At 42.6% G+C, this 23,380-nt stretch overlaps 1 protein-coding gene across 5 annotated transcripts in view; it reads left to right on the forward strand.

Annotated features, from left to right (window-relative positions):
- The window catches only part of rims2a (regulating synaptic membrane exocytosis 2a), a 146,658-nt gene that overhangs the window by 96,013 nt on the left and 27,265 nt on the right, over positions 1-23,380 (forward strand). Inside the window, exons 20-28 of one of the 5 annotated variants that reach the window (XM_071902405.2) lie at positions 1,598-1,736; positions 4,059-4,124; positions 5,114-5,230; positions 8,265-8,450; positions 10,346-10,452; positions 10,990-11,022; positions 19,235-19,267; positions 20,479-20,511; positions 21,759-21,859. In XM_071902405.2, coding sequence (XP_071758506.1) covers positions 1,598-1,736; positions 4,059-4,124; positions 5,114-5,230; positions 8,265-8,450; positions 10,346-10,452; positions 10,990-11,022; positions 19,235-19,267; positions 20,479-20,511; positions 21,759-21,859 — 815 coding nt within the window. Of the gene's footprint in view, positions 1-1,597; positions 1,737-2,245; positions 2,348-4,058; positions 4,125-5,113; positions 5,231-8,264; positions 8,451-10,345; positions 10,453-10,989; positions 11,039-19,234; positions 19,268-20,478; positions 20,512-21,758; positions 21,860-22,411; positions 22,415-23,380 lie in introns of all 5 variants that reach the window. The other 4 variants (XM_071902402.2, XM_071902404.2, XM_078287191.1 and 1 more) reach the window with 4 other exon arrangements.

The following is a 23,380-nucleotide window of genomic DNA, read 5'->3' on the forward strand; positions in this document are numbered from 1 at the left end:
CTCTATGCTCCCCTCTTTACTCTTCCACATCTCAGCTAATCCTGCCGTCTTTGCATTAAACTGCTGACACTATTACTTCCAACGGGGGAAGAAAAAGAATATTTTGATGCATTTCATTTTATGGCACAGCGACTGCCAGGTTTCTAATTGTATGGCACACGCAGCAGCCAGCCATTGTACCTAAAATGCACACAAGTAATTAATGCATAGGTTATGCTAATGTTACTAGAATAATCCTGCCTTTGGAGCTATAACTGCGAGTACAGGGCTGTTTTGGTGCAATGGAATTATAGAATTGAAAACACCGATCTTTTAACATTTGCACAATACATTTGATGTTGCTTTGTCCCTCGATCTTGTTCTACTTCTCCACCGATGCAGGCCCGTCTTCTTGTTAAATCCTATTAATTGTCAGCAAAGGTTCTCCTCCTTATATGTGCTTAACAGACCGACTGTACTCATGCGTGAAGCGGCATGTCAAGAGAAAGAATAGATTTAATTTGGCTCTGCACGCAAGTTGATTGCTGTGCTGCATAGTTAGCTCTGTATTGGAGCTGCTATTTAGAAATGGCAGATGTTTGTTCCCTGTTAAATCTAATATGCATCATAATGATAATGATAAGTTGAAAAGGTTCTATTTTTATTCCTTTTTTTTAGCTTTTGATTGCAAAAAATATAATTTTATTCAGATTTTGACTTTATCATTGCATCCGTTTGTAATTAAGATCCATAATATGACTTAGATTTGAGAATGTTTTGATTTATTTCAACTACCACACTATGCACAACTACGTTTATGAAAAAGAAAATCATATTAATATATTCATATATTAATAATATGTAATATTAATAACATTTTGTAAAACTGACTTAAGTGAAGGTCAACTTTTCTTTATTATGATGTCCCATTTTTCCCTCTATTCCTACTTTTGATTCACGGTTATGTTTAACTCATTTTAATGTGCTATACACTCTATTGAATATCAATCAACTTTAATAGTGCTAAGCATTGACCTTAACCATGGCTGCTAGCCATGTCTGATTATCGGTTAATGAACTCTTTCAAGTTCAATGGACTAATCAGTCTTGCAGAGAAAATTCATTATAATGTTTCTGATTTTTTAAAGGCTATTTTCATGTTTAATGCACAATGTTAACACAGTGAATGAATCGCACCTATATTGAAACCAAGTCCTCATTTATTTGAATATAGAGACTCAGCATAATGAAAATAGAAAATCCATCACCTGTATAGAATGGCATTTAGCATAACTTTTAGAAAGTTTTGTCTGTTCCGCCTAAGCTATTACTGGATGTGGCTAAACTGGTTCTGCATCATTAGCAATCATCATTTTTCATTAACCAGCGCCACAAACTTAGTCTGTTTCACTCACTTAAAAACAGAGGAAAATCCACATTGAGGTATTAGAAGGCAAATAACACAGAATTTTAAGTCCACTGCTGTCATCTGAGGTATCAGAGGTATCCAAATGTTGATAAGGAACCATCTAAATAACCCAACGCCCTCTCCCTCTTGATCCTCCTTACTCCCTATCCCTCCATCTCTCCCTTTCTTTATCCCTTCATCTGTTCGCAGACTACCGGCCAAATGGTCGAGACCTCCAGAGCTCCACGTTGTCCGTCCCTGAGCAGGTGATGTCGTCCAACCACTGCTCGCGGTCGGCCGATATAAACCGGGCGCGTTCACGCTCTCCCAGCGTTCCCCCACCCTCCAGGTAACTAATGCTCAGCCCAACACTAGGCTGACCATTGATTTCTGGGTATACACTATTTTTTGTGTGTGTGTGTGTGTGTGTTTTTAGGTGTTCCTGATTATGTTCATGTGATGATGATGTATTTAACATTGTGTGTGTCTTTTGTGAACCTTTATTTGTTGAAGCAGGATGCCCAAATTTCCATGCTTAGTGATCCACAAAATTTTGATAAATGAAGGGTAGTATACGCTGTAATAGCTTAGAGGAAAGGAGTATTTCGGGTTGCTTTACATCACTGGAAGATGGGAATTCAAAGTGGTTACCTTTCGGTTGTAGCACTATGCTAATTGCATTGACTGCCAAATGCCACATCACCCGTATGCGGTTTCATGCGGATCTGAGACGGTATTTCTCAAGTTCACATGGAATACCACACATAAAGGTGAGGCCATGTATCCCCTGGCCAGCAGGGGGCAGTGTGTGGTGTGTACAATACAAGGGGGGTGATCCAGTCCACTTCTGTCATACAGCAGAAGTCTGGACCCGGCCTATGACCCCGGGCCTTCTCAGTACAGCTCTTCCACTAGAGTGGACCACCGCAGTGTGTCCGAAGACAACTACTCACCTGACAGGTACACACACTGCAGCTTACACTCCATGAATGCGTACAGTAGCTGCATGCACACACGCAAGCATGCATGAACAGATGCCGACACGCAGGAGCGGGTGCTGATGGGTAGACATGCAGATACAGTAGATGTTGATGCACGCACGCACGCACGCACAAGCGCATACATACACTTATGCACGTCGCCGTTTCGCCTTAAACTCTCCGGAAAGCTGATCTCGTTGTGGTGCTTTCACCTCTCTGATGTTCCAGTTCTTAAAGAGCGACCCGCTCCATTCCCAGGAAACTCTAGACAAAAATGTGCTGAGCTGATACAGTGGTGTGGGTTTCCTCTATACCTCCGCTTTCTTCCTCTCTGCGCTTGTTTTCCATACTGAGAATAGCATTACTCCGAATCTCAGACTAGTTAACACATGCCAGTTGCACATAATGAGGATGTGAGAATGAGAATGAGTTTTAATATCAGCTCGTAATGTCAGAGAGAGGGAACTGAAGCGATACCTCCAGGAAGAGAGAGAGAGACGTGCTGAAGTACCTCCAATAAGTACTGGATCTGTCTCTCTTTAATTTGTCATCCATTGTGGGGAATTTATTCAAATAATTACCACCAGGATATATGTATATTTCTTTGGCCAGCTTCGCCAATCCCCATCTCTACTAAAGGCAATATTCCCCATCTCCATTGCTGCAAAAAGTTGCATATATTTTCATGTATATCACCGCCTTTATGGAAGAGGTGGTCAAGGGGAAATGGTCAGTTATCCTCCATCAGCATTTATACTCTGTGAGGCTTGGTGAATGTTGCTCCAAGACGTAAGAGTCCACTCAGAGCCTTGGCACCGCCAGGCCACAGCTACTTTCCCCCGTCCAATTAACTTTATTTGATATTTCTGAGGCATGGCCTAAATCAGCGTCAGACACAGGAAATGCACTTATCTAAATTGTCTGGGACAGTGCTCACTTGAGTGTATTTCAGCTGCTTTAATTAACGACTTCCGGTTATTTATTGAAAACAGTTGAAAATGACACAGGAAATGAGTCATGGGGAATTTGGAATTGTCCCAGAACTCCTCCAATAATAAAAATTCTTGTTGAATTTTGGTAGCTTTCTGTGTGGCTGGTATTTTGTTTGTAACTTGTGTAAATTTTATGTATGTATTTTTTTCTCTGTTTATGTACCACTACCTTTTGTGACATGTTTTTGAAAATGTGGCTGTAACAGAAATCTTACAGTGTGTAATGTGCATGATGTTAACACCTTTAAGGGAAAGAAAGTTGTTTAATCATACCAGAAGTCTAGATTTGTTATAAATCTCACAGTAGCGGTGGCAACACACAGGTTTAGGCAGTTTGCTGTTCTTTCCTTTCCTTGTTTAGTGTGAACGCTGCTGGTTTGTTAGGTGCACCACATCCATCTGTCTTTGTGATAGAGCTGAGGAAGACATCTCCTCACCATCCTATTTCTCAATCTTATCTTCTTTGCCTATTTTTCCTCTTCTTCGACACTGTTCCATCAGCCTATCCTCTGAGCGTTCTCGGTCGCTTTATTTCCTATTTCTTTGAGAAATCTCTCCCTCTGTTTCTCTTTCCCCTCCGTCTGTGTGTCTGTCTATCTCCATTTCCTTCACTCCCTTCCTCCTCCTGCTCCTCCTCTTCTTCCTCAGCCCCATCTCAGATCCATCTCTCTCTTGTCTCCTCCCTCCATGTGGTTGCAGCCATTTTCTCACCCTACCTCGAACCAGACATACTCAGCCTATTGATGATCCTCAAAAGGACCCCAGGTAGACCTTTACCTGAGCATGCATGAAGCCTCACCTCTCCTCCCACCCCCCCACTTTCCAACCCAACAACCTCCCCCTCCCCCCCAACTCTAACCCACAACCCCTTCCTCTTCTGGAAGCTGCCCACCAAAGCTTCAAATCTGGGTGTTGAATTTATGGCACTGGCATTATGGCACCTTTTCTATCACTGTAGTCTATGCAAAGGAAGGACCTCACATTTTTCTCTCTCTCTCTGAAGTTAAGTCTACCAAGCCTAACTACAGTGAGGGAGTTAAATATGACCACAGACGTGAGTTTGTGGAGACATTATAAAGGCCACTTTGCATTACTAGGCCATTGTCAGTGCCATCAGTGTTGTGTTGTAGTGGTAAGGTATATATTTTTCCTGCACAAGGACAAATATATCCATCATGTGTGCCAGTTTTCAGTAGTAGTAACAATAGAACAGAAGAGCAACTCTATGGCCATTCACTTCATCCATCCAGTATCAGCATCGCTCACTCTCTCCTCATTTCAGAATCATAAACACACAAGCATTCTTCCCACAGACACATTTTACCACGTAATAGAATTTATTAAGTATGGTTTGATTTATGGACAAGCAATTTTCTAATTTGTCTTTTGATTTCAATCACCAGAGAAGTTACTATGGCAATACTGCGAATGGATAAGTGGCCCATGGGTTTTTGTGTTTGTGAAGTTTTGTCCAGCAGAAGTGGTTTCCCCTGCCAATCATGTTGACACATTTAGTGTACACAATATGCATTACATTAGCCTTGCATATCGTGTATGCACTCACTGTGGGCCTCTGGGATAGTAGGAAAGGTGTGTGTTGGATCAAACTAGAGGACAGCAATAGAAGCAGAGTCTACTGTCCATCTCTAAAGGGAATCCAAGAAGGGTATTCCAGCTTTTCCATTGCAGGTTCTTTTTTTTCTTCTTCTGGTGAAATAATAAAATGCTGACCAGTTGTGATATTTTTCCGCCAGCCGCAACCACCGTGTGTACCCCATCTGCCGAGAGGAAGCAGTCAGGTTACTGCGTTCCACTAGGATGTCCCGCGCCTATTCTGAGGGCGCCTACTCCTCCGACTATGACTTTGAGAGGTATTGACATGCAGTACCGCTGTATCTGTGCATCCGCCATCTTGTGGTCTCCTCAAGTTGTCCCTCGTCCGTCTTTTATTTATCCGTGGTCGTGAAATGTGATGACGGAAAATGATATCCTGTCTGATATCGGTTTTTGTAAAGGAGTCATCACAGCTCTGGAGAAGTTGTGTAGAAGTACAGTGATGATACACAACTGCCTCTGTATGCTGAGCACCGAGGCTCGGAGCTGTTTGTGTTGCTGGTATCAGCTGTAAGTACACTAGTTGTACAGTATAGTGCTGGCCTGCAGATGTACTGTTTCTCTGTTGATGTCCCTGTTTATGTACCCATGTACAGTATACCTCAGCGGTATGTTGATCAGTCGTGTGTGTGATTATTAGTGTTGTCCTTTTTTATATGGTATGGGTGACTGCTTATTGCTCACCCATACAGTGGCATCTCTGATGCATTACTCTGGGCTGCACAGTAACTCTGTAAATTCTGTGGTTGCCCTTTGGCTTACTGTTGTTGCATCTGGTCAGACTGGGCTGCCAGGCCGGGCCAAGCACCCATAGAAAGGCCTGCTGACACCCATCCATCCCCAGGACCCACGCCAGTGTCCTGGTGTGCCAATGAAAAGAGGGAGCTCACATCGCCCCCTCCAGAGAAAGGCTGCAAATGACTCCACTTTTCTTTGTCTTCAATCTTCTGCCCGCTGCCATCTGGCTTTCAGTCAGAAATAACGCGACGTTTGTGCCATTTCTCTCCTCTCCAGGAGTAAAAAAGTGATGAGTCCTCAGAACTCAGCCCGAGAGGCTGACTGACTTTATTAAAGTGTCACAAAGTTTCCCTAAGGCCCAGCCTGGCTCGACTTCAGGCTCAGCCTAGCCTAGATAGCCATTAACAAGAGCTCTCCGTCTCTGTCTCTGTCTCTCGCTCACTCTCTCTCATCTCTCACTCTCTTTTTGTGTGAACTGGCAGAGAAAAGAAAGTGGCTGGTGTCTCCACGTTAGCCACAGAGGAATCGAATAGATTTCCCTCCTCTGTTCAAACGGTGACTGTTTGTTTCCATCTGCATCCAGATGGAGTAGAAGCAACAGAGAGAATAGAAGAGAAATGAGGGCAGAGGAAAGAAAAAACGGCACGTGGAAAGAGGAAAAGGAGATGGAGCTGTGGAACAGAGAGAAAGGAGAGCATTAGTGGAGTTTGAGCCCTTTGGCAAGTCTCTTAGTTTAGGTGATTTTCCCCAGAACTGACAAAATATTTTTCATGGTTCTGTTGTTTAAGTGCATCTCCCTGGAGTTTACGTTGAGTGGGGTATAACCTGCAGCGTATAGGCAACAAAACAACAGCTATTCCAAGCACAGAAAACTAATATTTTGGCCTCACTTTAAATCCCATGAGAATACAGTGAACAGTGCTATTCCAATGAGCAGCAAAATAGCTGTATCCTGTATCCATCAAGCCACACCTAATGAGTTGTTTGATTCATAACAGACATTACCTTCACATTACCCATAAATCCCTGGCCATAACGACCTTATGATGGGAGCCCACTAATGATTATGATGATCATCATCACCGTGAATGATCGTAAAAAAAAAAAAAAAAAAAAGATTGAGGCTACTTAAGGTCACTGACTGATGAGCCACTGTTTTGCTATTGGAGACAAAAGGAGCATCTCTCTACTGGACAATCTTTCACACTGCAAAAGGCTTGCAGACACTACAAGATTGTGACAAGATTAACCTATTTCAGTCAAATTTATAACACCTCCAAACATTTTCCCCCATATTCTGTAAGTTCAACAAAGTCAACAAATTGGTTACTTAATTAATCTTTTGGTGTCTGCTAGCCCTAGTAGAAGCAGCTGTCATCTTATTGTACTGTACAGACACTAACATGTCTTCTGTGTTTTGGAATATAATTGGTATAATGGGTTGATGAAATAGTATTTATTTTGAGAATCAGACATTTATAGCCATTTGCAGGGATTATGTAATATTTATGAATTTAAACTGATAAAGAATTTACACAATTTACTTAACATTATGCATGTTTCTCACCTCTAAACCCCTATATGTGTCACAGTTTGTCTTGTAATAGAAACTTGCAATATACAATTTGAATATTTCCGATATATTCTGATATGTACAGTGTGCGATTGGTGAAAATGCCTTTTTTTCTGTAAGATTATTTTATGCAATACCTCTGTACAATATCAATGAATTTTCCTACTTGTGAAACCTCACCTGCTTTTTCCACCAGCTGTCCAGGACGACAAGATCTTCCTCATCCTCACTGTGCCAAAAATATTTCATTTCTTTTAAATCTACTGATTTAATTACTCCTTCATAATGGCAGGGCATTTTTCATGAAGTCACAGGTCTAATACGTCAGATGCATTGTAAAGATACACATAGATCACTTTCCCTTCACATTTCTCTTCAATAGTCTACCTCAAACAGAGCACACTCAAACGAACACTCACCCATCACCCACAGAGAGACAACACATGGTCCCTGCCAGTGCTAGACACCCTGAGGACTCCACTGCTCTGTCCTGCCAGTGGCTACATATACTGTACAGTGCCATGCAGGACCTACCTAGCCCTCTGTCCATACTCTTCACATTCAAAATGAAATCATTCAGCTACTCTCGGAGAATAATAGAGAAAGCTTTAATGTTAAAAGCCAAAATGTACAGAATTGCATGTATAGTCAACACTAAATATATTCTATGATATCCAAAATGGCTACCTCAGGACCCATAGACCATTTGGATGTCATGGAATCAATTTATTGTCAACTATACATGCATTCCTGTAACCCGACAAAGGCTATTATAGCTGAAACTGTTTTTTAACATTTAAGTTCTCCAAGACTAGCTGAATTATTTCATTCTATTGGTTCACTTTGATTCATGCAGCTTGGAGGAGCTGCGAGGTTGCGGCAGATTTCTTTGCCCTTCATCCTCTCCACCCTGCCAGCATACTGTCCCTCCCCTATGGGGTCCCACTGAGTGCCTGCCTATCTCTCACTAACCTCCATAGGAACCACGGAGCCATGGATAGACACGAGTATCACAGCAGGTCCCGCTCTGCAGACCAGCGGCCCACTATAGAGCGCCCCACGTCCCGCTCGCGCTCCACTGAACGCCCCCACGACTCTTCGCTCATGAGGTCCATGCCGTCTCTGCCATCTGGGAGGTCAGCCCCTCCCTCACCCGCCTTGACGAGGTGTGACCCAGATCGGAGACGCAAAAGCTAGTTCAGCACAGAGGCAGACTGGAGTTTTAGTTATACAAACATTTCTCTGGAGGCAGAAATAATCTCATTGGTTAAGTTAAACCTAAATGAGCGGAGCCAAAGAACTGCAGTACTTTCAAAGAACCACAAAGTAATGCCTAACCCTCTGCTACTAACTGAACAAATGCTATCTAGACATACTAAGTTATCTTGGTTAGCTAGTTAGTCTCCTGATCATGAATGAGTAGAAACAAAAGAAGTCACTGCCATTCGTTTTTTATTTATATTTTGACCAGAGTTCCTTCTTAGCCAATTCAAGTTTGCCAGACAGCTAACTTGTGAAAAACTATGGTTCTTTGGCTCTGCCCATTGATGTATAACTCAACCAGTAAGATGTTTATATAGCTGAAACTCTAACCTGCCGCACAGAACTCGTCCCATGAGTTCCCACCCACCCCAAGCTTCACTAATCCACAGAATGAACCAGAAAAACCACCTCACTACCACCTACCACCCCTCTACCCTGCTGTACCTCACCTCACCTCACCCCCCCACCCCCACCCCCCCCACCCCCCACCCCACCCCCCCACCCCCCCACCCCTCACAACTACCCACCCACCCACCCACCTGGCCACCCGGCAAGCTCACCACTTTATGTTTTATCCCCAAAAGCACCAGTGCTGTATTTTCTTTACCCATGTCGCAGGCACGAAAAACCTGACACTGTAGATACAGCGCTGACTCGTTTTGATTTGGAACACACTGCTCATACGCTTGCGTGAGTATAGCAGTGATGGGCCGCCTTTTTACTTTTGTTTTCATTTCAATACTAACATCACCTGATGCCGTTTATCCCGTGATGGCATTCTGTTTTTTTGTTTTGAGTTCAAGCCTTTTGGGGACCGTCTGAACGCATGGTCGCACTGGTCTGCTGTCTCTGCATTGAACTCCTTTCTCCTTGCAGCTTGATGAGTCGACTGTACATGCGATTCACACCTTGCATCTTTTATTGCAGATCAGTGCGCTACAGTTGATGCGCCCCTTCACTCCCATGTCATGTGCCAAATATCATTGCTAATGTGCATTATTTACATATTTGGAGATATATGACACATTGCAAGGTTTCACATAATTAGGATTCTGCTACCTTGCTTCATGCAAAACCATTTGGATTAGGTGAAACCATGTCAAGCTACTGCCAACACTTTAGATCATGCCTGAATGTGTGCATTTGCACCCATGCACATTGTGCAGATGCAGGTATGTGTAAACAGTGTTCACACAGAGCTGCTGACAGTGCTCAACGCAAATGCTATGAAAATACATTTTGAATGATACCTTGATTAACAAACTTTTGCCACTGTATCTATCGATGCATTTGTGGTGTCACACAGTAAATTTAGCATATAAAAATCTTTAAAACAAGTATGTTGATCTCTCAGTTGTGCATTAGTACAATTGCCTCCACTGATCCTAACTCATGACAGCATCTCCTGTTGAGCATGACAGTGACTGACATTCAAACCAGTATATATGTGAACTGACATATATACTATATGAATGATTGATACGATCCTGCAGAGTGTGTGGTTTGCCGCCGATCCCTCATCCTCTGATCCCAGATAAGTAGATGTTCCCCCCTTTCCGTTTAGTAGTTACCCCTATTTATTTACTTTTTTGTCTTCTTCTTTTGTCTTATGTTTTACTCTGATGTCTTCAATCAAATCTGATAGTTTATTCTTTTTTTCTTTTTAAATTCTTTTAAAATTCCTTTTGTTTTGTCACACTCTGGGATGTGGGCGCAACGTGGCCGGGCCCTGCATCCACCATCAGCTCTGCTCCAAATTTCCGTCTCACTCCGGTGTCCACTGCTTTATGTCCTACAGGGCGCACCCCCGTAGTGGATCGGTCCAAACCAGCCCCACCAGTACCCCTATGTCCAGCAGACGAGGTCGGCAACTTCCACAGCTTCCACCCACAGGGAAGGACAGAAGTAAGTCAGCTGGTTGTTTCTCTTTGCATTGTGGGCTTTACAATTTCAGAGTTACTGTCTTTGGAGTGACTTCAAGACATGCATATTGAGTGAGGGCTTTATTTCATTGTCTTGAAACAAGATCGTCTACGAAACATCTCTGTGTTAGAGCAGTAGTGTGTTTCTCATTTCTTATAATGATCTACTTTTTATTTGGCGCCCAAACTGATGTGGGCTGAGGAAGGATTTCTGGTTTTACAGCAGCTGCTGCTATTCACTCTCACTTGTCATTTCCCTGGGAAAGGAAAAATGTTACTGGTTGATGGTATCTTTCAATATAAGCTATAGTTCATACCATTGTATATGTTTTTTTTCTTTGTTGTTTTGGTATGTGTTTCATTGATTTGCTATATCAGTGTGACCAGGTGTTTCCTGGGAAAGGCTTACATTATATTGTAACCTTGCTGAGTAATATTATAATAAATGTTGTCTTTTCATTTGTTTTTGATTTCCATCTGTAACATCTCTACTCGGTTCCTTTTTCCATTTCTCTCTCAGAAGATGGAGACGAAGGAACAGAGCCTTGTGAAGGTCTGTACCTGAATGTGTGGTTTTAGTCTCTCAGACTGGGAGTGCTGGTTGACCCGCACCTCACTCTGAAGGGCTAAACCTGTCTGCAATGGCGGGTCGCTGGGTTCATTGGGGTTTAAACTTATACCGGGCTCCTTGAACCCTCCCTCTGTTGCAGCTTGTATCTGTATGTCACGTACAGTTCAGAAGTCCTGTGTTGTAGTTCCTGTAGATCTGACTGGATTCTGCTCTTGATTGTACCAGTGTTGTGTTCAAGTGTAGCATTCCTGTTTCTGTGTTATGAGTTGTGCTTACACTTTTTTTATTGTCTGTCCTGGACTGATTGATTTTTTTTTTAATATTTGGACTGCTAAGATACTTTATTTTACCCTGTGGTCTACTAACATGACTTATGTGCAATAAGAGTAGGAGATTGATTTCATTTCAAGAGTTTGGGTCTCATGTTCGACTTAAATTGCGCTCACATTATCAGAATCACACAGGGAGAATGCAAACAGACCCATTTCTGCTTGCTTTAGTAGAATTGTAGTAGCCTGTTGACTTGGTGGCCTTTATCTATCTTTATCTACCATACAAGATAAATTCCATGCTTTGAATAATGATTCAGGCATAACAGTTTGAACTTGCCGGCCATGAAGTCATATTTTAAGTCATTACATCGTGTTTTTCTCAGTTCGGTCCTCAGTACTGCTTTATCTCCAAAATGTTATGAGTTGTAGTAAACTGTGTCACCTACTGTAAGAGGGACCGTGATGAAAGCCTCGAGCGTTTCACTTGCGTTTCTTTGGAGCGGACGCTGTGAACGAAAGAAACGATTGGATTAGCTTTGCAGTGATTGGAGGGAGCAGCCAGGAGAGAGAGGGAGTGGTGGGGAGAGAGAGAGAGAGAGAGAGAGAGAGAGGGAGGAGGATAGAGAGAGGGGAAAAAGCCCAGGCGTTGCTGGAGAACTTGTCAAAGCACTCCCAGAACTCTTTCATCATTGTCAAAGTCCATGAGGGCTTTCCCAGTCTTCTGTACAGCCGCCAGCCAGCCCAGTCTCTCTCTCTCTCTCTCTCTCTCTCTCTCTCCCTCTTACTCACTCTCTGCCACCGCTCTCTCGATCCCACCCTTTTTCTGTATCTGTGCCATCTTTCTATCTCTCTTTAAGCTCTTTCCCTGTCTCGACCTCTATGTAGCATCTTTTGGTCGCCTTTTTTCTCTCTGTTCCTCTATGCTCTCCCTCATCTCTCCGTCTTCTGTCTTTCTTTGTCGGGCTGTTTACCTGTCTCTCTCTGTCTCTCTCTCTCTCTCTCTCTCTCTCTCTCTCTGACTCTCTTTCTCTCTCTCTCACTCTCTACCTTTCGAGGCAGTGGCAGTGTGTGGGCAGTGGGGGGAGGTATTGATCTGACCTTGTGCTGAAGCTCCCACAGAGCCGTATGGCACTCAGCTTATGTAATGCAACTGTGTGTGTGTGTGTGTGTGTGTGTGTGTGTGTGTGTGTGTGTGTGTGTGTGTGCGTGCGTGTGTGTGCTTGCGCATGCGTGTGTAGCCCTTTTATGGACTTAGGATCCATATTATTGCCCCTCGCTGACTTCAGAGAGAAGCTGGAATATTGATAGATCCCGCTGCTTTATCGTCTCGCCGCTGTGCTTTGAAGTTCAGCCACACCTCCTATTTGCACATATCTAATTGTCCTGTGTGTTATCTGTTTATGTGCATCAACTCCTTAGAGGGAACAGGGGAGGAGCTAGTGGCTGTTGACTCCTCACCTCTTGAACCGCACAACGGTCCGCCAGGTGTGTCTGTCACTACACAAACAGCCTTTGAACCCATCCTACAAGCTATTTCTCGGAAATCTGACCCGCAATATGTTTTTCTCCTTTCGTCTTTATGCAATATGTGATTCTGCTCGATTCCTTGTTTTAGAGAAACTGCTCATAAATAGTCAAAGAAATCCTTCTGTGTTCATTCAAAATGGAAACTGGTTAAAATCCAAAAAGCGCAGTCTCTATTCAGGAAGTAGAATCCATTTTTTTTGTTTTTGGACAAGAGTCACTTATCTGTTCATGTACAGTACATTCATGCACAGGCTTGAATGAGTGGCCAGGCTGTGTTGGCAGAAACTGGAGTTCCCCACAGTTTCCACTTCCTACTTTCCCATCTGTTTATGTGGCGTGCGTCTGTCCTTTGACTGTATGGTTCCATTACTCAACACTGTCATAGCAGTAGTGCTGAATGGCTCAGTAGATATTCAATTAAGGTTTCTGAAATGCCAAACTCTTTTTTCCTAATGTTTCAAATCTTCTGTGATCAGTGTGTTCAGAGTGACTTTCTGCAGCCTAATTGGTGTATGAAGCTGGTACATGATTTGCCCCATGAGATTTCTTATGAAATGCATAGTATAATTAACCACAAACTCACAGCATTTTATGTGCAAAATAGCATTTATGGGCTCATGTGATCTCTGTGGGTGTCTACGTGTGTATATACACATGTGAGTTTTACATATAAATGCAACATATGAATCACAGCTCCATCGTCTTATCAGCCGCCATCTGTTTCCTTACTAGCAGCAGACTGCGAGGAAAAACCCCAAGGCCCACCTGTAAATGGGAGAAAAGGCAAGTCTTGTGTATAGTGTGATGGTATGGCTTTGCTGTGTGGGCTTTCTCGGTCAACACCGGCTCTACATCTGTGACATTCCCTCGTCACTTTGCTTCTCTATAACTACTTTGAGTGACTTCTTCTTTGCCTAAAAGTTTACCACTTTTATATACTTCTCTAAGTCTGACTTCCCTTTGTTCACATTTCATCTGTTATATAGGATGAGTGTGTTTTATTCCTACTGAGTTGGAGTGATCAAATTAGAGTGGTATAGGGCTGCAGCTGATGTTAATATGTGCAGAGTGCTGTCGTTGTGATCTCCGGTACTTTATCCTTCTCTGGCTCCAGTACAGCCTCAAAGCCCTAATCTACCCTCTACTTTAATGGAAATTAATTCCCCTCATCTCCACATCACAATGACAGAGCTCTCCATTTCCATTGTGAAATTGCCAATCATTTCAATTAGACATGGAATATTGGATCCCCCCCATGCTCCAGTGAAGTTGGCACTCTTAGCCATGTCTAACTAAACTTTAGAGACGTTCTCCGCAATTCTGTGCCAAAAAACAGTCAGAAAATTCATCATTGTATCTCACGTGATCTTATTCTTGATCACAATAACAATTAAGTAGGATATTTATTGAATTCTGTGCATTTGGCTTTGCTGTAGAAGTACTGGTGAGTATAACCCCTCATGTTTTTAGAACCTGAGAGGCTATTACCTCTACTGGCCAGAAGATGGAGCAAAGTTCATAATCTTTGATAAGGAGCTGTCCATGGTTTCAGTGCTGAAGTGGCAAAGAGAAGTTTAGCTCTCTTGTCACTGCTTTCCACTATGAATAAACAATTTAGACACAATGGCTTTATGCAAACTATGTATTAAAAAGTAAAAAGATACAAATGACTTCTAATTATGGGAAAGACAGGAAAACAGATTTTGCACAATGCTTTGTGCAGGATCTAACATAAAACAACATCAGCCTTGGTAATCCAAGGTCCTTCAAATTGCTGTAGTGTGTGAACTAGTGTGTGTGTGTGTGTGTGTGTGTGTGTGTCTGGGTGTGTGGCTTACTGTAGAGGTGACATGGGAGGACCAGCAGCGAGGGCTGAATGGCTCTCTGTCCGATGGAGGGACACAGACACAGCCCTCCCCCACTGAGACAGGTTGGTTTGGGTGTGGAAATCTGCCACTTTTAAAGCCATATTTCACTTTGACAGAATATTACAACTTTTTTAACACTCCTTCATATGAATCCATTAACAGTAAAGCACTCATATAAGCCGTGCTGGGAATATGGTCATCACAGGCATTCAGAAATAGGAACAGGGAAACTTAAAAACCAATAACCAGTGTCTGAGCCTTTTCCTATACTTAAAGTTACTAATTTAAGTAAACCATCAATATAGCCACCCTGAATAATTTCAAATTGTTATCTAGATGATATTGTCTATACTGTTCACATTTTCCTCTTAAAGGTCACGTTAGTTATATTGCTGTTCCTAGCAGACACAGTGCATTAATGTCGCCAAACATGCATATTTACATTAATGAAAATACAGGTCCTTTTAAGAGAAGTTCTTAATAGATAATAGATAATTCATCTTAAGAAAATATTTTAGAATTGCACTTAAGAGCCTTCTTAAGAACTTTCTAAAATTTCCTCTGAGGTATCTCCTTAAGATCTATGTTCAAAACACTTTCGTGAATCTGGCCCAAGGTTTTCAGTAAAAATGAAAGTCCTCAAGTGAATGATGTTGAATCATATGGAGGTATGCACGTTTAAAAGGAAACAGATATTCTACCAAAGTGATCTATCCTTGAAAGTCTATCCTGGTTCTGTCCTCCGCAGCTTGTGTGGACTCTATTATCGGCTGGATTACAGCCTCACCAAAACCAGACCTGGACAGCGCAGAAGTTGAATATCGCTGTTGCCGTATAAAGACCTTGTAACTCCAATTTTCGTTTTTCTTTTTTTCATGTTTTCACTTTAATTAAAGGATTATGGGTTCCTCTATGGCTTGAGAAAATTCTCCAACTCTTTTCAAAAACCCCATTAGATAATGTCTTGTGTTTGTGTAAGTGTGGTATGATACATCAAGCACACCAAGAGCCCCACAATTATTTGAAACTCTTATTATGTTGCCCAGGTCTGGCTCTGAATGGTGTCCCTCCTTTGTATTCCTGTCTCTCTTTCTTTTTGATGTGGATTTGCAGTGCAGCGTGGGGCTGATGTTGCTGTGGATACTCAGATCTCAGAAACTTCATCATTACAAAGTTAGCGCTCCTATACTGGTTGAAAACTGATTTAGATGGATTAGATAAAATTCATGACCTCACATAGCAGAGATGATATCATCTTTTTTAATAGTAGCATGTTTGCACCATGTAATTCTTCCAAATTGTGTTGTAAAGTTTACTTTGCTCAGATGCTGTCATCCTTGGATATAGATAGACATGAAATGCTGTGTTGCTAATGCAATGCCCCCACAAGGTCTTGAGATGCTGCGTTTGCCTCATTGCCCTGACACACTTCCATGGAAACACATCCATCTTCATCCCCCTGTAAATTAGGTCTCATTATGTTGACCTGTTATGTCACTTGCTGACTTAACAGAATCTGATTTGTTAGGATAATTTGGGATTTAAGTTGCTTCTTCTGTTAGCGGATAACTTGATCACAAACAGTATGTATCATGTATTATGTCACATTAAGGCTCAATAAAAACAGTCCAGTCATATTTACTGGGCTACTAGGTGACACACTGACATTAAAAACCTTCAGTCTTCAGCATCCACACAGTTTTCCACTGCTGTATGGGTTTGCTGTTAATTTGTGTGGCGGTGGGTGTACAGACCGTAGTCTGCAGTGTGGTGTTGTGGGCTAACAAGGCCCAGTAACTCTCCAGTGGGCGAGCAGGAGATCAGACGGAGCCCTTAGGCCTCTGCCTCCCACTGCCTGAGATACGAGCCGTAATGAAGCCTCAGACTGACAGGGAGCCTGATCGTCAGTCAGTCTCTCTCACTCGCTCTGTACCACCTTTGTTTTCAGCCTCTCTCTAACTCCTTATCTCCATGTTGCTCTCTTTCTCTTAGCTTTTATTCCCCTGTACCTCCCTTTCTCCTTCTCTTCCCTCAATTCTCTTCTATTTCTCCCTGTCTCTATGTATTCTTTTAAACCTTTATTTATCCTGAGAAGGTTGACTGAGCACCATCCTTTTTTCCAGCAACACCTTGTCTCACATTCATACAGTCACACACACACATTCACACTGGGAGCTGCCCAGTACAACCACAGTCTTCTACTGTTGGTCACTGAGCAGCTTCCCTGGAGCAGCTGGGGGTTCAGTGCCTTGCTCAAGGGCACCTCGACAGTAGCTGTTGATAGAGGGGAGAACATTACTCATTCACTTTCCCCATCATCATTTTCCCAGCCGGTCTGGGGATTTGACCCCTATCTACCTCTTGTGTGACTTTAAGATGACTGTATATAATTTTAGACTGCAGAATATCAGGTGGGCCTGTAAAGCCTTGAAAGCTGCAACCCTTTTTCTTCTATCAGAATTTCGTGTCACAGGAATCGAGGCCAAATATTTGCATTCATCAATCCTCAGTAACGGTGTGTGTGTGGCCCTGACCCATGCTGGCATTTATTGTAGAGAGAAAAATGACACCTCTACACTGTGAAACCATATGGAAATGCGCATGGAAATGTTCTGCTTCTTATTTTATAAGGACATGTCTATGAATCATTATTTGTAATGATTTGTAATACTGTGCAACTTAGCCATGCTGCCATGTCTAGCTGTGGTCTTTAGTCTTGGAATCATTTGTCATTCAGAACTGGGCGGTGTTTGATTTGGTATGATATGATAATGCCATATAAACCCATAATCACAGGAGAAATGTCCACGCTAATGAATGGATTTGTGCTACTTTTTTGCCACCATTTGTGTATTAATGTTGGTTTTTTTATCCTGATGACCTACATGATGCAGCCAAAGCATAAAAAAAACCCCAAAAAAACACTTGCTCTCTTGATTATCATTTGACTCTGTAATGAGATGATGTTAGCTGCCACAAAGAGATGAAAGCTGGTGAGGCAGATGTCTCACATTGTCTTTTTATTCATGTGACACTTCATTATTCACCCTAATGGAGTACTAATTGAGCTAAATGCAAATGCTCTGTAAGAGGGTATGAAAATTAAGTATGATCCGAGCGGGGCTCTCTCGCCCTCCCAGCTGTCACTGTTGGTTTTGTCAGGTTCAGACTCCAGGAAGGAGATTAGACAGGAAGGCAACTAAGGGGATTGGAGGAGCGGGACGAACAGAACGGTGGACAGAGGGGACGGTCCGACTCGTGTGAGGAGGGTCAGGGGTGTCGCTTATTACAAACTGACCCCGATGTTGAACCCCCGATCTGAACCGAACCGCGGTCATGTGGGTCCAGCGGCGCCCCGGTTATACAAGATCAAAACACACATGGCGGTGTCTTGATTAATGATAGGGAAATGAAAGCACGGCTCCTCATCATCTTTGGAGAGAAAGGGAGGGGGAAAAAATCCTCCTCAGCATATTCCAAGGTCTCAGCAGGCTGAGGGGGGGAAGGAAGGATATGAATAATGTGGAGACGAGGAAAATATGTAATTGGAGGCAACAGAGATGCCTGAAAGCAAGCAGTCGATCTTGTTGTTGCGTAACCGGCTTTCAGGGGGCTAGCTGCTGTTTGTGTGTGTGTGTGTGCGCCTGCGTATATATGTGTTCAAATGTGCGTGCACCCATGTGCATGCACGCCCTGCACCACACAAAGGTTACATCGGTATTTTGGTCAAGTCTCACTTTTGTGCTGAAACTCTGTGAGGTAGCCAGCTCTCTCTTTTGTGTGGCTCGCTGCTCTGTGCTTTCAGTTTGTGTTGTTTTTTCTTTTCCTTTTTTTGTTTTGTTTGTTATTTTTCCAGGCTGTCTCCCCACAGTTGCCCCACGCAGACTCAAGTGACACCCACTTCTCCTTTTCTCTCCCCCCCTCCCCCCCCTACCTCACACCTTCCAAGGTCTCAAGCTTGTTTCTGTCTGGTTTTGTCAGCTTCGATACTCTTCCCGCCATTAACATCTCTTTACCGTTTCAGCTCTCTTTCTCTCTTTAGAGCACAGAAACTCACCTTTCCTCCTCCTCCTCCTCCTCCTCCTCCTCCCCCTCTCCCCTTTCTAATTTGTAATAACAATACTCTTAGCCTCTACCTCAGCCTGTCCCGGCCTCGCACCCTCTTGCTCTATTTTGACTTCTCACTGTTGCCCATGGTGGAGTTTGCGTGTTCTTGGTGTACTCTATGATTTTGTTTGTGTGTTCTGTGCTTGTTGTTCGTTGTTTGTCATTGTCGTGTTGTTGTCGTGTCGTGTATCCCCGTCCCTCCCTCCCATCCTCCTCCTCCTCCTCACTCGGACCCCTCACCCTGCCCCCCGCCCCGGCCGCGTTCGGTGACCACGGTGACGGCGTCGCCCTCCCTCCGTCCTCTCCCTCTCCTCTGCCCCCCCCCCCCATCCCCCCATCCCACCCCACCCTTCGTGCATCCTCTCACACCCATCTTCCTCTCCTCTGTCTGTGTCTGTCCATTCTGTGATGTGATCCCAGAAGACACGGACTCACCAAGTTGGACGAACTCAGGTCTGTCCCTTCTTCTTCTTCTTCTTCTTCTTCTCCTTCTTCTCTCTCTTCCTCTTCCTCTACTGCTGTTACTCACTCTGTACTTCCTTCCTGGCTTGCCCACCCACCTCCCCTCATCTTCACCTTCGTCCTTTCTTTTCCTGCTTCGCTCACTGTCATTCCTGTTTTTTGGCGTCTGCGCTCGCAGGCGTCCTCTTGAGGATGCTTCCCGGCTTCTTTGTCATTTCGTGCACTTTTTCGTTTTGCTCCGCACAGACTGTGTGTGCTCACAGTACATAGAAGCATGGTCATGGTCCTGCCAGTGTGGTCTGTCGCAGCAGGTCTTGTCGTGAGACACTGTGTTATTTTCTGCCTTTCTAAACCAAAGCTACACTCATCATTGAGAAATGATCTAAATAGAAATCTGGAGTGGGAATATGTTACAATCACGGCATGTTACAGCAGAATTAGCCTTATTTTGATCGTTCTGTCTCTGATGCCTCTTAAGGATTATGTTTGGACAAACTAGATAAAGGAAATAGTGGGAAAAACAAATATTCTGGGTGCTGAAACTCCTTTTCTGGGGACCCACATTTTCAATTTTTGTTTTTTTGACCCAAATCGCTATAGTGTTAAATTTATTCAAACCAAACATGTCTCTATATATTATATTACTAAGAGTATATCACTCTGCATACCTTACATTACAAAAAATATAACTAGTAGCTTCACACAAAATTAGAATTTTTCAGGCATAAATTCTCAAATTTGTCCAGGATCCATTTTCATGTCCCCACGATAAACTTTATTATCTCAACCCAGACTTTAATAATTGCAGTTTTGTACAACATCAGATATTACAAAACTATATATGAAATGTTGCTGTGACATAACCAGCTATTTACTGAATGCCCCCTGCATTGAATAATCATTCTCTAATTAATGAAAAGTGATTAGTTACTGAAGGCGGAGAACTGCGTAGGCTGTAAGATCTTATTTAATCAGAAGAGTGACAGCCAACTGTCAACTTAGAAGAAACTCCACTGTATTGGGAGAATTTCACTTTGCCTCACATATTGTTTCATAAGAAGCAATTAATTTGCTCTTTGTTTCTGTTGCTTTTCTTTGTGTGTGTATGTGGACCTGTATGCATACTGTATGTGCGCATGGCACTTTGTGTGTGTGTGTGTGTCCACTGCCCCTCTATTCATTGCCATCATACAACACAAAAGTAGAGAGACAGAGAGCTGGTCCAGAAAATGGAGGTGCAGGTAGGCCAGTCATAATTCAGTCTTTATCACTGAGTAGTGATGAGAAGTGCCAATTTTCAGATTCACATCTCTGTACCTCAGACTAAATTCCAACTTGATTTCAGTTTGTATTTTGGACTGTTATGTTTCTGTTGTTCCCAATGCCTTTGTGCTTTGGGAGAACTAATGGCTGCCTGCTGGGGGGAAGTATTATAATTTATTCTGTCAGGAATGAGTTCTATCAATGATAGTTTTTTAGGCTCTGAGAGAATAAGATCATGTATGTAAGTTTTTGCAGAGTAGAACATCTGTAGCAATCCCAAGGTTTTCAATTTTGCAACCCAGTATTTCTTGTGGGGTATTGTTTTGGTGTTTTTTCCTCAGGTTATATGACAAATTCACAGTTCTTAGTCAGTGGCATGTATTATCTCCAAGGTTATAGCTTGTTTGTGTGTTGATGTTGGGGTGATGTTTTGGCACTGCATGGTGTACTTGAAGCAATTTGAAACAAAGCACAGCGCTTAAATTCAAGTCAAAGAGCAATCTGGATGTTGTGACGATTTTCTGACGCACTGAAATTAGAAAAAGCAGATGTGTATTTTGCAAACCTTTCAGTTTGGGCTGAGAGAGATGGGTTATGTCAGTTAGTAGGTTCATTCAGCAACTTAATGTGCTGCCAGAGAATTGACATTGATCTAGACGCACTTGTAAAATGTAAAACAACATGGAAAAACAGGCATTATCGGAGGTAGTATTTCTTTTATTTTTCATAGTAATTGAGCTTTAAAATGGTATACTGCATGATAGGGGTCAATAAATGATGTTATTTGAAATATTAATTATTGAATCAAAAAAGAGCATTTTGATCATACTTTTTCGTATGTGAAATGGGTCTCCTGTAAAGTTAAATGAGCCTGGGTTCCTGGCGTTTGGTCGCAAATGTAGCTGTTAGCACATGTTGTGCGGGTTCCCCTGGGTAGAGGTAAAACTTGCCGTAATCTACCTGTGTAGAAAAATTAGAAAACAGTGACTGATTCTGGACTGATTCATTTGGTCAAAATTGTACAAATGTATTTTATGCAATCAGCATTTTTTGTTAATACAGCCGACCCATTCAGCTTTTTCCATTAGACCTGTCCTTGTCATAGCTCATGGCTCATAGCTCAGCAGAAGCTTGTCTCTCATCATAACAGTATGTCCCTCCATCAGCCCCCCCACATGATATCGGCCATCCTCTGACACTCTTCTCTTTCTCTGCTCAGGTATGGACATGGAGGAGAGGACCAGGCAGATGAAACTGAAGATGAATAAATACAAGCAGGGAGCCGGCTCCGACTCCAGACTGGAGCAGGACTACCACAAGGTAAAAACATGCCCAGATATGCTGTATGTACACATACTGTATACTTTGGTACTCCATGTACTCAATCCAAACACGGTTACTGTTTGCATGCATGCACTGGGTCTAGGCCATATGGCAGACATATGCAAGCAGTCAAGCATGTACACATGCACACAGCAACATAGTATTGCGCATGTGCATTTGTGTTTGCGCAGTGTACACACACACACACACACGCACACGCGCACACACACACAGTCACACAAACACACCAAAGCACGTAAACACTCAAAGGTTGGAACACCTTGAGTAAGGCTCAGTTGATTCATATACCTTGCCTTGTAAATTCATGGAATGTGACAGTGAGCGTCTCCAGAGGCGAGTGTTTACTATTCTGTTATTAAGAGGTGCTGAACTTGTTTAGAGAGACTGGCGTGAGTCTAGTGTCTGGCTGGAGTCTGGGCCAAGCCATATAAGACAAAGGAGCTCTGTCCTGCTTTCCTTTTAAGTCGCTGGTATGAGAACTATTGCCCTAGAAGCAGCCAGTGTGTTTGTCAGCAGTCTATAAAAAAGCAGGTTAAAATGTGACTTGTCACTGTCTGTGTTGAACGTTATCCTCTCTGGAAGTGCCAGTGACAACATAATGCTCCTGCTCTTATTATACAACACCTCTGAGAGCTTACTCTCAAACATCTGTACAATAAAAACAGTTACTGTAACACTCAGTTCAGGTTCGGGTAAACATTCCACTAAAGATAGACAAGATACAGATCCAGTTTAACTCCAATTACACCATCTCACATCTCAGTTCTCTCACACCCCAAAGTTTCTTGAACCAGTTAAGTGCCAAAATTGTCATCCCATTCCAAGTCTTCCAAAGAAGCCAAGTTTGGTGAAAACCTTGTATCATCGTTTTTCTGTTTGTTTTTTTTGGATCACTTTGTATTGAACATCTCTTTTCATGCATTTTACTGAAATAGATTTTGGCCTTTGAAAAGGTACACCTAATACTCCATGTGTGTTTTTGTCAAAGCAAGCACTTAAATCTGCTTATGTAACAATGTCTTCTTTAATGTTTCTCTTTGTCCTCTTCTGAGAACATTACTAGTAAATCTCCGTTATTCACATGAATCACCCCACCTCTGCAACTAAAAGACTCTAAAGCAAGAATGGTTGTCCTTAAAAAGCCAAAGCCATTTGAACAGTCCCAAGCTTTTTGGCTACACTTAAAGTGTATGCCCTTTTGTTATGTGCTATTGCTGACATTACTCTCTCCGTTTATTTTCAAGTATAACCACTTACCGTCTGAAGAGGTTTGAGTTGTGCTGAAGAAGTCGTCATTATAGACTACAAAGACATTTCGCTAACACTTTACAATGGCCTTATTCCAGTGTATTAACCTATGTATTAACCTATGGAAAAGTATTGTAAGTACAAAATATTACTGTGTAGGTACTCTCCCCAATACATAATGTACTTACAACAGTGCATCACACTATCCAAATGGCTTCATTAAAATGGTGTTGTTACACATGTATTAGG

The sequence above is a fragment of the Centroberyx gerrardi genome, chromosome 12 (assembly GCF_048128805.1).
Source record: "Centroberyx gerrardi isolate f3 chromosome 12, fCenGer3.hap1.cur.20231027, whole genome shotgun sequence".
Taxonomy (NCBI): Eukaryota; Metazoa; Chordata; class Actinopteri; order Beryciformes; family Berycidae; genus Centroberyx; species Centroberyx gerrardi.